Raw genomic sequence first — 15,269 nt, forward strand, 5'->3', positions numbered from 1 at the left:
TATATATATATATATGTTTCATGCAGTACGCAATTATTATTTTGCTATGTGGAATTTATGAGTCAAAGCACATAAATAAATTAGAAGTAATTTAGGGTTCTTTAAACCCTAGAAAAGTCGAATAAAAAAAGAAGAAAAAAATGGGAATTTATGTAGCATGGTTGGGGCTTGCCGCTGTTAGCACCACCATTGAGCACTGCGCTGGCCTGTAGCCCAGCCACTTTGAACACACCACCAGAACAACGTCGTTGTGGTGTCTAGACTATGGCAGCAGTCATTTTGGCTTTGCTGTGCCTACACAGACACCAGGCCTCAACCTAGTAAGAGTTACCATGGGCCTGCAGCCCTTCCAGCTTAAACCAGCAACTTTTGAGTTGTTGGGCTTTGTCCCGAGTGTTTGGCCCAAACCTACAGCAAGCCCGTTGCTAGCCAGTCCAACCTGTGTCCTAGGCCTGCTTGCAGCAAGCCCGTGTTGCTTGCTGGGCTAACCCCAAACCACACGACCCAGAGGCCTGCAACAGTCCCTGAGACCCAACAGCCTGCAACCTTGCTATAGGGCTTAGACCCGCACTGTAGCCAACCCTTTTTTGGCTAAGCCGCGATACTTTTTCAACCCAATGCCAATTTATGGTATCCCTGCGTTATAAATCATACCCAAATATTTTTTTTGGGTACTTTGGTTTACGCTAATTAATTCTAATTTAATTATCACTTGGCTTATCGCCAACTGAAGCTAATATGACATGTCTATCATTATTTTTGCTTACATGATCGACCCCGTTTTGCCTCAATCTATTGAATTAATTAAAAGTAACCAGCAGTCCACTAATCTGATAATTAATCCAAAATTATTGACTTGAAGATCACTTTTGGACATTAACGATGCAATAATTTATTTTTCTACTTTGAACCGTTGACATTCTTTCGTAGTCATGAAGCTCTCACACTTGAGTTCCCGAAACAACTCAAATCCACTACACTTAAATCAGCATATTGCATTCTGTGTTCTTGTAGGAACCTCTTCTTTATGAATTAATTGTTCATAAAACTAAATTGAATTGTAGTTTCATATTTATTGCATTTGAAACCCAAAGTTTTCATTCAAAACTTACCACATGAAACCTGTAGTTTTCATGTTTAAATTAATTCCATACATGTCTATAGAACTTGAATGTTCTATGATATATGTCTATCGATTACCATATGACTAACCACGTTTTGATGTACCCTCCATTTTAGGGACATGTCAAACTTGAACAATCTCAATTTCACGCTTTGGAAATATTTGGAAGAACCTACTTGAAGTGGGTTTAAGACGTGAAGCTCTATTTTACTGCAAAGTGTATTAGAGCCATCATTGAGGAACTTACCGACGACAACCCTGTCGATGAAGTTGAGAAAACTACTGCAATGATCTTTATTTGAAAACACATCCATGATGCACTGCAGATCGAGTACCTCGCTGAGGAAGACCCACGCATTCTCTGGCTTGCTCTAGCTGATCATTTCAATCACCAGAAAGACATTTATTTGCCCGAAGCAAGTACGCTTCCAAGATTTTATGTCTGTGAATGAATACAACTCTAAAGTTTGTAGAATCTGTTCACTGCTTAAGTTTTGTAACGTGGACTTAACAGACGAGGATATATTGAAGAAGACCTATTCGACCTTCAATGCCACTAATATTGTCATACAGCAACAATATAGGGCATAGAAGTTCACCATATTTTCGGATTTGATCTCTGTTTTACTTCTAGGTAAAAAGCAGAACCAGCTTTTGATAAGAAATCATTAAGCTCGATCCACTGGCTCGAACACTCCACTTGAAGTGCATGTGACCAATTTTAGCAGCCACAAACGATGAAAGAATCGTTGTGGCCATGGCAATGGGTGGTAAGCCCATCCACGGGCCCAAGGTCAACAGAGCCAAGGCCCACCCAAGGAAGGAAATTTGACCTAGAAATGCTAACCCCTTGCCTCTAAGGCCCCAAACTTTAAGAACAAGGGAAAAACTACCGTTTAATCGACTTCTATTAAATTGGACATATGCTACCACTGTGGATCAAATGATCATTGGTCACACATATGTCAAGCTACCCCCGAGGCCATTGCCAAGTATCATTCCTGTTGTGAGTCTAACTTTGCCAATATGGAATTTCCCGAAGATGCTACTACATCAATGGAGATATCTGCTCTTACGGACAAATAAGTTTTATTCTTCTAGACATGTTTTTGGGGTGTTTTTACCCTTAGTGGCCGAACCCATTAGGAGTGGCGGAACCCCCCTATTTTTTAGGTTTATGGTTTAATTTGTGATTTTCTAAGTCTTTGGAATAATTTGTTTGGTTTTTTGTTTGTTTTGAATTATGAATATTATTTTCTCAATTGATTAATTGAATAAATGGAATTATATTTATGAATGTGACTGATTCAATTAATTTATTTTTAGGTATGACTAATGGGTAAGTTAGTTGTCTGGCTGATAGCGCTACCACCCATACCATTTTGCATAAGCGACACTATTTTATTAACTTCGTACCTACAAATGCACCTCTGACAACCTCTCAGGCTCATCCAACCTGATATAAGGATACAGAAAGGCCCGTATAAAGTTATCTAATGGTACTGTCATAACCATTAAAGAGACCCTTTATTCACCATATTCAGGAATAACGTTGTTGAGTTTTAGAGATATTTGAGATAATCAATATCATGTTGAAACCACTGAAGAGAATGGTTCTAAATTTCTTTGTATCACTTCTTACGAATAAGGCTAGAAGCATATTCACAAGAAGCTGAACGTCTCCTGAGTTGGTTGTACGTCACAACCGTTCGCGGCATAGAAACCCACCATGTGGCCGGCCCTGAGCCTAGGTTCCAAAGTACTTTGCTGCTTTGACATGACCGTATGGGACATCCCAGATGTGAAATGATGCACCGTATCCTCAAATCATCATATGGGCACCATGTACCTCCATACGTTGGATTTTTGCCATGCAAAGCTTGGTCTTTGGGGAAGTTGAATACTCAACCCTCAATTACAAAGATTATTTACAATCCTCCTAAGTTTCTTCAGAGGATTCAAGGGGATATTTATGGACCTATCCAACCAATATGCAAACCATTTAGATACTTTATGGTGTTGGTTGATGCATTAACGTGTTGGTCACATGTCGACTTATTGTCCACACGCAATGCTACATTTTCGAAACTCTTAGCACACATTATTAAGCTTAGGGCTCACCACCCTGATTATTCGATCATGTCAATTTGATTGGATAATGCTGGAGAGTTTACGTCACAGACTTTTGAAGATTATTGCATGTCTGTTGGGATTGAAGTTGAACATCCTATAACCCATGTTCGCACCCAAAACGGCCTGGTAGAAGCTTTCATAAAGCGCTATCAATTGATAGCTCGGACTTTGGTCATGCAAACCAAATTGCATGGGCTATGCAATATTGCACACAACTATGTTAGTCTGCCTGAGGCCCACTGCTACCCAACTTCATTCACTGTTATAGTTGGTTACTGGATACGAGCCTGACGTCTCGCATTTATGTATGTTTAGGTGTGCAGTCTATATGCCAACTACACCACCACTACATATTAAAATGGGTCATCATAGAAGAATGAGAATCTATGTCGGTTATGATTCGCCATCAATTATTCGCTACTTAGAGCCCTTGACATGAGATCTCTTTATTGCACATTTTGCGGATTGTCACTTTGATGAAACAGTCTTCCCGTCGTTAGGGTGAGCTAAGAATGCTAATGTTCCTATAGAACGCCACGAATTTTTGTGGTATGCTCCCATTATGTCTCATTTAGATCTTCGCATTGCTCAGTTTGAAACTGAAATGCGTTGTATGCTAAATCTTCAGAGCATTGCTCAAAGCATGTCCGGTGCTTTTACTAATCTAGCAAAGGTGACGAGATCACATATTGCAAACGCACCTGCAATGATCGACGTACCAAGAGTATGTTGTAATACCGCCTTAGAAGGCAAGACTGTCCCCAAGGGTAGGGCATTCGCACTTTTCATGCGGTCCAGTACATTGGTGGCTAGCTAATCATCTGCTTCTACCTTGAAGCGTGGTAGACCCTTTGGTTTAAAAGATTCACAACCCCAAAAGAGGAAAACGACACAAACTAGTGACCCTAATTTGAATCTGACCATTGCTTGCTCATCTATTCTAGTGCATGAGGTTATTCTAGATTACGGTGATGTCTTAGACGAGACAAATTAGCGTCTAAAGAATTGTGAGATTTCGGTCCATTATGCAGTATTGGATGAGGTTTGGAATCAGAATGAGATGATTGTCGATGATGCATTTATGTACACAGTAGCTATTGACACTATGCTTAATGATGACATTGAACCACGTTCCGTTGATGAATGTCGACGTAGAACATATTGGTAATATTGGAAACAAGTAATCCAGGTCAAACTCGATTCATTTCCGAAACATAAGGTGTTTGGGCTCGTAACTCTTACTCCAACACATGTGAAGCCTGTGGGCTACAAGTGGGATTTTAGTAAGGAAACGTAATGAGAAGAATGAAATAGTGCAATACAAAACATGCCTTATAGCGAAAGGGTTTTCTCAAATCCCTGGGATTGATTATGAGGAGATGTATTCCCTCGTAATAGACGTCATAACGTTTTGCTACCTTATCAGTTTGGTAGTTTTTCGAAAAACTGAATATACAGCTTATGGACGTGGTAACTGCCTATCTTTATGGGGATATAGATACGGAAATCTACATGAAAGTTCCAGAAGGACTTTCATTGACTGGTTCAAATAGTTCCGACATCTCATTCGATATAGTGTAATTGATGCTTTATTATATTTGGCTTAATGCATTAGATCCGACATCTCATTTGATGTTAATCTTTTCGCTAGATACAGCAATGCGTGATGTGATATATAATAGCACACAAATTAAAACTCTATGATTGTAGTATATGAAAATGGAATCGTTTTAGGCCGGGGATTAGAAGCGATTGCTAATCTACTCTAAATTGACTTAAAAACACAAAACTAAACTTAAAAACACTTAACTGGACCTATATGACTCAAAACAAACTAAAAAGACTCAAAATAGCACAAAACAATCAAATAGACTCAAACTAGACTCTAAAGGGTGATTTGGACGAATTCTAACTTAACTTTGACTCAAAACACTTAAAAACACAAGTTTGGACAAATTCTAACTAAAAGACACAACCAAGTAAAGGGGGATTAGATTTCGGACGAAATTAAGGTAAAAACAAACAAATTTAAAGACTTAAACAAAGTTGCACGAAATTGGGGTGAATGGATGGGTGATAAGCTAGCTAGAGGGTCCTTCTCCACACATGACACACTTGCATACAAATTGATTGCCAGTTGCTTTTCCAATAAACCATGAACCTCAACACCCCAGATTAACCGTGAATAGCACTAATTAATCCTCAAATTTTCCTTAAGTCATTGAATTGGATGGAATATGCATCGGCAACCAAATTATTCTTTAATAGTTCCCTACTTGAACATCATAATAAAGATACAATCAAAGATCATTAAGCTTTGTGAAAATCATAAGCATTGACAAGACATTCGTAACTATGAACAACATGATATTCTTGCCAGGAATTTACTTAGCACGACTGTGACTAGCAACCTCCACTACTTATGAATATAAGTTCATAACGATTAGGTGAAACTCCCTTATATTCTAGCATCAAATTCATTCATGCAAACTAAGTATGCATTCTTAATCAACATACAAGAATAAGTTATCAATCAAGCAGTTAAGTAAATTGCATTCACAATTTATGAAATCACAAATGGAAGTAATCAATTCATATTGCAAATATAATCATGATTTCAAAGTCTCCTCTAACTAAAACGAATTTAGTTCCTCATGTTCACAAAACAAAGATAATTAAATTTAAACATTGAAAACAAAGAATAGAATACACCTAGAAATGCTCCAACAATCCAACGTCTTGAATGGCAAGCACGGCTCCAGGTGGCTCCTCATTCCTTCCTTACTGCGGTACAATGGGGATTTTCTGAATTTAGGCTCTTGAGGTGTGGTGGATGGTGTGGTGATCTAATGGTAGAGGGTGGTGATCTAATGGTAAAGGGTGGTGATCTGATTTGTACGGCATAATGAAGTATTTATAGGCTAGGGTTCACAAAATTTTTGAAGGGAAAATGATTGCACAATCCTAAGGGAAAATGACTAGGGTTACAAGGCAGAGACCAAAGGGGAAAGGGATTCAAAACCTGCAGCAAGGAATAGGCCTTCTAGAAAGGGTATTGTGGCAGATTTCAAGAAGGAAAGGGATGAAATATGTGGCACAAACTTAGGGCACGAAAATAGGGCTTCTAGAACCTGATATTTATGTGATTTAATGTCAAAAGGAGTCCTCTTTGTAGCTGGAATTAAGGTGGAATAAGATTAGGTTAGGATAAGATAAGATAAGGTTGGATAAGGTTTGGATAATGTTTCCTTCTTCATGGCTGATTCCTTATCCTCCAAGTCTTTGATTTAATTCTTCCAAATGTTAAGCACATTCCTAGCCTCTTTTGATCTTCAATTTCGTCCATCCACCTTGCTCCATGCATATGCAATTCATTCCAAGTCCAAAACTGCTCCAAATAGCTCCAAATTGCACTTTCTTGCCAACTTTATCATTTAAACCTACAAACACACGAAAATAGCTTAAATCACTATAATAAATAGAAACTAACTTACTAAATGCAAAGCAACAAGCTAACAAAGTAACATAAATATGCTCCTATCAATGCGTTACATGCAGACATTGGAATGATGTTAAAGATTTTTCGCTACCTCAAGGTTACAACAGATACACCCATGAATCCTTGAGTGGAGTTGCCAACCCCTTGGTCCTCGGTTTGATTCCCGCTTCGTTGATTACGCAGATGCTGGCTATCTGTCTGACCCTTATAGGGCACGTTCTCAAGCATGCTATGTCTTTACCGTTGGAGACATTGCAATATCTTGGAGGTCTACCAAGTAAACACTAGTTTCAACTTCGCCGAACCATGCTGAGATTCTCACCTTGCATGAAGCATTGTGTTAGTGCTTTTGGTTGAGAGCAGTCATGAAACATATTTGAAGCACTAGTGGTCTTACTATCATCATTGACCTTCCTACAACGATCTTTGAAGACAACGCAACATATATCGAGTAGTTAAAGAAGGAATACATCAAGGGAGACAACACCAAGCATATAACGCTGAAGTTCTTTTATTCTCACTAGCAACAACATCATCAGAACATTAAAGTCAAGCAAATCCATTCCCAGGACAACCAAGTTTATCTCTTTACCAAGTCATTGCCCAAGTCTACTTTTGAGAAGCTCGTCCAAGGAATCGGTATGCCTAAATAATATGAGTTGTATGAGTTGAATTGTTTGTAGTTCTCTTATTTGGAAGTTATGTCTAACTCAGGGGGAGTATCTTGAAGCATACGCACTTGATTTTAATGTACTCTTTTTCATACGATTATGAGCATTTTTCCCATTGAGTTTTTGCTACCTAACAAGGTTTTGATGAAGCACCTATCCTGGGATGATCATACTCCGCTGAGTTCATTACTTTCGTCCTATATGACGTTTGTTTTAGACATTATACATACTTCTCACTTTTCACCTTATTTTATTGGTTTTTACCTACCTTAGGTTTTACCATAGCGAAGTTTTGGGAGTTTTACTACCAATGCATACTTTCATCAATTTGAAACTCGCATTTGCCCGTTGTGCCAACAACTTCATTAACTGTTCTACTGCTGAAGATCTGAAGTGATGTTTTGTTTAAGTATTTTACACACTCAAGGGGGGATTGTTGCAATCATATTTAGATTAAGAAAGTGATTGTATAAATCTTAGTGTATATAGGGATATCTTGGAATATTCCCTAAGTTAGATATTATCCTATTAGAGTTGTAATCCTATTAGGGTAAGGATTTAACCTATCATACTACTATAAATAAAGGTACAATGGAGTGATATAACACACACCTCACAATTAAATATATCTCTTCTCTCCCTTATTTCTGCTGGCCTCCCTCTGATCATTTCCTTAAAATAGTTCAGTAAATTATGTCTACAACAAATATAGATAATAAAATTGTAACATAAAAAATATTCAATATTTTGTACTATGTAAAATACAAAATTGTACCTTAGCTTTTGTCGATATATAAAGACTAGATTCATGGGCAATAAAGAATTAAACTCATGCTCAATAGTGAAATGATTTAAATTGGACATGATTATACTTTACTCGCATTTCGTATCGTACACGTGTTTGATTTGCGGTAAAATAATAGGGTTAAAAATAGAAAGTTTTGAACCATTTAGTACTACGGTTTAATAGTATTTATTTTCACTTGTAAGTGAGAAATCTTAAGTTTGATTCTGGTTAAAGAAGAATTTGAACTACATTATTACTAACTCATTATGAGATTTAGTTTACTTCTCTAATTTCTTAGTGTAGATAATATTATTTAATAAAAAAAATGAAATACTGGCACCTCAAACCCCGTACCATGAATCATAACCCCGAACACTGACTGTTGGACCCACACCTTAATTTTCAAATCTAAAACACATCCTTAGAACGTTAAATCTCCAAATCCAAATTACTTGCACGTTTTTAATAGTTAGTTACCTATAAAGTATACCCCTACGCCTTTGATTTTGGACCTATTTTCAGAGAGGGTAAAAATACTTGTAATATTAGCGTCGGCTACTATTTTTTTTCCGTTCAAGTTGAAATTCCGAATTACTTTAAAAAAAGAGTTGAAATTCCGGATAAAATTTTTCCTAGGTTTAAATGAAGGAACCATATCCTCTTATGTATTTACTTATTTATCTTATTAAAAAGATATTTTTCAGTGTGTTAGGATCACAATTCGGTACATTGACTGTCATAACATAAGAATGGGGGTCATATTCGGATCCTTGTAATTTATATTAGCCATCATCGTACATCGCGCTGATAGTTTTCATTAAATTCTGTTTGTATTCAATTTTAAATAAAAAATTCAAAATGATTTTTGGTCTCATGATGATTGATGAAATGATATATGAACTAATTCCTAGAATCTTTACAAAGAGGATCTGGATAGGATCCTATTCCATAATAAAAGTGGTTGGGTACTTGAATTTTTTTTTTTCCAGCCACTTGTTTTACGAGTATACCGGACTGTATTTGCGACCATTTATTTTATAAGTATATCAAATTGTGTTCGCGGCACACTAAAAAATTTCTCCTCAAATCCAAATCAGTTTAATAATGTTGCAGGCCACTGTGGATCTTTGATGCATCCACTTCAAAATTCTCACGCCTGTATTTTCCAAAGAAGCCAAACAACGGGTCGGGTTTCCAAACTGGATGGGAAGTAACGCATCCGAGTTAAAAAACGGGTCATTGATTCTTGACCAGTGGCGTAACTGGCGCGGAGAGACGGCGACTTGAGACGAACGCCATGGCCAAACACGGAGACACAAATTCGCATAAATTCGCAAAAAGTCCATGCCAAACAAATTTTTTTTTTGGCGGTCCAGAGATTTAAGGGTACAAATGGACCCCAACAGGCCTAAAATTCGTAAGAAAATTCAAACCTCTTTCTCTTTCTAAATCCCACCTACAAATTCTCACCGTCTCTCTCATCTCGCAATCAGCTTCGTCACAACTTCTTCTTCTCTCTCTCTCTACTTTCTTTCTCTCTCTACATTCAGAGAGAAGAAATGAAGAGCCGAAGCTCCAAGAAGATCTCCGCCACATGGATTCCCATTTTCTGCATCCCCGCTTTCCTTCTCGGCATGCTCATCACCGGCAGGTAACGTTTCCAGCTTACCCAAATTTTGGTTTTGTTCAATTGGAATTCTCTCTCTCTCTCTCTCTAACTTTCTCTCTCTAGGTTTTAGTGCTGAAACAAATTATGGGTTTTGAATTTTTTATGGTAGCAGAATGTGGGCAGCACCTGAAACCAACGGTCAGCTAATTTCGACTCGACGCCAAGAGCAAGAGCTTCAAATCGTCTCGGAAGATTGCGCAACTAAGAAGGTGTTAATTTTAATTAATTTCTCTATAATTACATACCCTTTTGGTTAAATTTGAGTATTCTTTGAGAAGAAATTTGTTGCTATTTATAGAAGCATGGACAAGATAAGAATGTGATGGACGAAATCCACAGAACTCATGAATCAATTCAGTGAGTTCAGGCACTTGAGCTCTTGTTCTGATTTTTTTATTTTATTTTTTTATTTTTATTTTTTTTTGGATTTGGGATGTTTTGTTTTTGTTGGAATTGTATGAATTTGTACTGGGTACTGAAAATTTGGCTATTTTATTGTGAATTTCGCGGAGGCATGCCAGATCTCTAGACAAGCAGATGGCGTCGATTCAGATGGAATTGGCGGCAGCTCGGAGTTCGCAGGAGATGGGGAACTCCGGTGGCTCCACTGCCAACTCGCAATTGTCTAAGGCCAATTCAACTAGAAAGAAAGCATTTATTGTTATTGGAATTAACACTGCTTTTAGTAGTAGGAGGAGGCGAGATTCAGTTAGAGAGACTTGGATGCCTCAAGGTACTGCAAGCTTGTAATTCTTCTGTATTAGTGTAAACAAGATCCATGCTTTTATGGCCCTGCTTGCTGAAAGTGTCTGAATTGTTCGGCAGGGGAAAAGCTACTGCAGTTGGAGCGCGAGAAAGGGATAGTTATCCGATTTATGATTGGCCACAGGTATGGAAAAGTTACATTTAGATCATAGAATTGCAGCCTATGCAGTGAAATTTGATGAGGCAATTTTGACATATGCATGTGCTCATTCCCACGAAATTTGATACTTCTACTTGGAGAAGGCAGTGCTCTAAATGGCTAAGTAATTAAGTAAATTCATTCATACAGTCGTTTTGTGGTGTGGTAAAATGTCCAGATAACAGTAAACTAATCATTTAGCAGTAACAAGTTCTGCATCACTTGCCACCCTTACTTTAGTTTTAAGTCAAAAATTAAAGATTGAGACTTGCAGCTTAGTTCACACCTTTTTCTTTTGCTAACCTAAAAACACATACCACGTGCATTATGATCTCCCAATAGCTCATTTATGGGTTTTTTCTGCATCACCTGCTCCTCTTTAGTTTTTTTTTCAGCATTTTAGATATTGAGACTTGCAACTTAGTTTTTCCTTTTCTTTTGCTAATGTTACCTTTACTACTTGCTGTTCTTGCTGTGTGAGCTAGTGGTAGTGTTGGAAGTCATAAAATGTCTGACCATTATGTTGTAACTATGACATGCCATTTTTTTTTCTGAGCGAAAAGAATAATATGGAGGATAGGAAGGTATACGGTATACATTATACATATGAATAGAGGCCATAACCTGTTTTTTGTTTTTCCTTCTAATGCATGGTACACAAAGATAGTGGATAGGTTATTGAAATGGTTTTTTTTTTTCTATCCAAACCTGCCCTGAGTGTTATCTGCCTCATTTGTACAGTGCAACATCCAACAGCATTTTGGATCGAGCCATTGATTCAGAAGATGCTCAACATAATGATTTCCTCAGGCTGGTAAGAGAGTAGACATAAAGCTTTGTTTATGTGGAACTACTATTAAGACAATTCTGCTAGGAATTCGGTATCATTCTTGTATTTCACTGTAGGAACACGTTGAAGGCTATCATGAATTGTCTGCCAAAACAAAAATTTTCTTCAATACTGCAGTTGCACAATGGGATGCTGATTTTTATGTCAAGGTGGATGATGATGTACATGTCAATTTAGGTATGCACTGCTGCATCATCGCTTTATCTTCAACTAGAATAACTGTATAAATATTATTACCAAGGATGAGTTTCTTACCAGTCTTACTTGCATAGGTATGCTAGGTACTACTCTTGCCCGTCACCGTTCAAAACCAAGAGTCTACATTGGGTGTATGAAATCTGGACCTGTTCTTGCCCAAAAGTAATTGTCCTGATGCATTTATGACAATGAGAGATAATGTTACTCTTCAATTTGCGTGTGCTTTCAAGGAGGAGAGATTGATCTTGTTATATTTCTTTACTGTCTAGGAATGTGAAGTACCATGAACCAGAGTATTGGAAGTTTGGAGAGGAGGGAAACAAGTACTTCCGGCATGCAACTGGACAGATTTATGCAATTTCAAGGGATCTTGCTACATACGTCTCCATTAACCAGTAAGAATATATAAGATCATCTTTTCTATTTCTCCAAATAGAAGTAACTGCAGTACTGCATTGAAAATCTTGTACTAGATGTTGAAACTTGACATATTTGTGTTGGATATTAGAAATGCATTGAATGGTCAAAGACATTGCAAACATCTTTGATCCTAGCTTTGGTAATATGAAAGAAATAAAAAAGAAGTCTGGGTTTTTCTTTGACCTTTCAAAATGTTGTGTTGTCCATTATATGAAATTTGCAAAAAATATGAGAAAATAATACCTCTGATATGGATCTAAATCAAAGTAATGGCCTGAAAGCAGTGGTGTTCTCAACGAGATTAATTCAAGGGTTCATACTTAATAAAGTCTGCAAGGTGTTTGAAGTGGTAAACATGGTTTGAAAATTTTCGTGTATTACTTTCTGCAAGACATGATAGAGTTCTGTGACATCCTGTCATTTATTGCAGGCCCATATTGCATAAGTATGCCAATGAAGATGTGTCACTTGGTTCGTGGTTTATTGGTCTTGAAGTCGAACACATTGATGAACGCAATATGTGCTGTGGGACTCCACCAGGTACTGTTTTTTGAAAAATTATGTGATTGGTGAATGTCTTGCATCCAAATCTAAAGAGAAAAGGCAAAGAAATGTAGTGTGATATTGGTAATGGCATCGGTGCATGTTGCACTACCCAATAGACGACTTAAGTCAGTCTTTCCCACACAACAGATTTATCAGTCTGTTTACAACGTGTAAATTTGATAACCTTGTCCGTTGCTGGGGTATTTGTAATTTATATGAATCGTCTGCAGATTGTGAGTGGAAGGCACAGGCAGGTAATGTGTGTATTGCATCATTTGATTGGAGCTGCAGCGGTATCTGCAAGTCGGTGGAAAGGATTAAATCTGTTCATGAAAAGTGTGGTGAAGGGGATGCAGCTGTTTGGAGTTCGCTATTCTGAACCAGTTCACGTTGTAAGGTCTTTCTTGTGTAAAATTTTTTCAAATTGTGATTCACATCAACTTCAGCTGACAGTCTTCTAGAGAGTATAGGAGATAGCATTGCACATGGATCTGATACACATGATGTCCAAGGCACTGATTTCTTCAACTTTTTGAAAACCTGAGAGCTAATGAGGTTGGTGCTTAAGTTATGTGAAAGCTGTTCAGTCCAAGTGTTTGGCGATTTCGTCGACGTGAATCTGAAAATACTTCCAATTGTCACTGCGCGTGGGAGGGTACAATATAGTATCTATACAAATTGACAGCTCTTGTGATGTAGTTTTACGTAGGACCGAAATGTTTTCTGATGTGGGAGTCAGTTGTAGTCCCAATAGCAGGAGTAACGTTTGGAATCGATGTTGTATTGTATCCTTCCACTTATGTAATGCAAAACAGAAAATCCATTGCTTTAGCCAAAGGTTTCGTGTTATGCGACGAGACCGCAGTAAGAATTCTTCTCTTTTTCAACTATACTTACCGGAAAAGAAAACTAAATCAAGCACCTTGCAAGTCTGATGTGTTCTTTATTTTTCTCACCAAACTAAAACGATTTTGTATGATCTCATCCTGTTGTTTTCGTTGTTGTCACCAACTTAAAAGAGCTTTTAAGTTTTAGGAAAACAATGGAAGTGGAAAAATTTAACTCAATTAGAGCAATGGTTCATTGACTAAAAATCCATGATCGCCGGTCATTTAACTCATTAAAATATGTAGCCATGGTTCGTTAGAATTCCGTCAAAATGAGTCATATTGAAAAGACAATTGCTACAATTGGGTTAAAGTTAGGGACTATTACTTCAATTGGGTTAAAATTGAGGTACTATTTCTTCAATTGGGTTAAAGTTTAAGGTTCATTGCTACAATTTTTTTCATTTGGTTTTTTATATTTGCCCCTTGATTTAGCTTCACGTGCATGGCACGCAACTCATTTTAACTGAAGTTCTAACGGAGTTGACATAAAGGACCATAACTTCACGTTTTGATGAGTTAAGGGACCAATAGTCATGAAATTTTAGTTGATGAACCATTACTCCAATTGTATTAAAAGTAAGAGAGTATTGCTACAATTTCCTCTTACTATATCATATTTAGCTCAGTTCAGGATGGTACTTTTGCAGACTGTTTTGTAGCCGTCAACTTCTCATGATCTGTCATTTTGAACTTGTGACTGAATTCCGTGGCTTGTTCGACAATAACCTTTTCAAGCATGACTGCATTCTCGATCAAGTACATGGCAAATCCGGTGTCAATAGTGTACCCAACGAAGCCATGAAACTTCATCACCTTAAAGTATTGATGCAGACTTTTAAAATTAATCTTGTGTGATTGTTTTAAAAATCCCCGTTGAGGCACTAGACGTTTAATCACTGCCCGATTAATGTCTAGGCGTTTGAAAATCAAGAAATAACGCTTAGTTCTCTTTAGGCGTTTGACTAGCCCGTCTAGCCAGCATAGGCACTTGACTAGGTCGTAACTCTCACTCAGACATAAAATCAGTAACTTTATTTTGCATTTTATTTTTGTTCAATAAATTGTGTCTGCTGCTTGTGAACAAATCTAGATTTGCCTATTTTATATCGATTGTAATTCTACCGAAGAGAGGAGATCGCTCTATCAAGGGAGCCAAACTCACGAGGCTTCGTTTGTCCTCCGCAACAACACTATATGATACGTTCTCGAGACTGGTTATTTCAGGAAAATCTGCAGGGAGCTGAAGATATGTTCCCCCCTCGCGTATACTTCAATGCCAAGGGTTGAGAGTGCATTAAGTTGCAAATTTTGTTTCTCTAGCATTACCCTATTGCAGCTTTCTTTTCAAAATCCTAGCGCAGAAAACAAATCATTTTGTTTTTATAGACAAAATTTGCAAACTAAACTAAATAATAAATCATCAATAGAAATGAGCACGTTTATCAAATCATAATCGTATTATCAACTTCCTTATCTACAAGTTTATTTCCCTAACATTATCCTTCATTTGATTGGGCTTATGGGGTCCGCTAAAGGGCTCTACATGCGTCGGAGGTGGACTTGGTCAATGTCTATACTT

At 37.5% G+C, this 15,269-nt stretch overlaps 1 protein-coding gene across 5 annotated transcripts; it reads left to right on the forward strand.

The window, feature by feature from the left end:
• The first annotated feature begins 9,314 nt into the window (after positions 1-9,314).
• Positions 9,315-13,631, forward strand: LOC137717382 (beta-1,3-galactosyltransferase 7). 5 transcript variants are annotated; one of them, XM_068456744.2, is made up of 11 exons: positions 9,315-9,864; positions 9,995-10,091; positions 10,181-10,239; positions 10,404-10,615; positions 10,708-10,771; positions 11,528-11,600; positions 11,693-11,813; positions 11,909-11,996; positions 12,104-12,229; positions 12,685-12,794; positions 13,031-13,631. In XM_068456744.2, the coding sequence occupies exons 1-11, from the start codon at positions 9,773-9,775 to the stop codon at positions 13,177-13,179; spliced, it is 1,191 nt and encodes a 396-aa protein (XP_068312845.1). In that variant the 5' UTR covers positions 9,315-9,772; the 3' UTR covers positions 13,180-13,631. The 5 variants fall into 5 exon arrangements, with proteins under 5 accessions (XP_068312845.1, XP_068312842.1, XP_068312843.1 ...); XM_068456741.2 differs by having other exon boundaries at positions 9,469-9,864; positions 9,992-10,091; positions 10,395-10,615; XM_068456742.2 differs by having other exon boundaries at positions 9,469-9,864; positions 10,395-10,615.
• Positions 13,632-15,269: the final 1,638 nt, after the last annotated feature.

Source organism: Pyrus communis, chromosome 8 (assembly GCF_041283825.1).
Source record: "Pyrus communis isolate YQ-2024b chromosome 8, ASM4128382v1, whole genome shotgun sequence".
Classification (NCBI taxonomy): Eukaryota; Viridiplantae; Streptophyta; class Magnoliopsida; order Rosales; family Rosaceae; genus Pyrus; species Pyrus communis.

Coding starts and splice junctions, on each gene's coding strand:
- LOC137717382 (XM_088698713.1), top strand. CDS start 9,773: ATGAAGAGCCGAAGCTCCAAGAAGATCTCCGCCACATGGATTCCCATT. Junction 10,772..11,527: donor CGATTTATGATTGGCCACAG/GTATGGAAAAGT, acceptor TCATTTGTACAG/TGCAACATCCAACAGCATTT. Junction 12,230..12,684: donor ACATACGTCTCCATTAACCA/GTAAGAATATAT, acceptor CATTTATTGCAG/GCCCATATTGCATAAGTATG.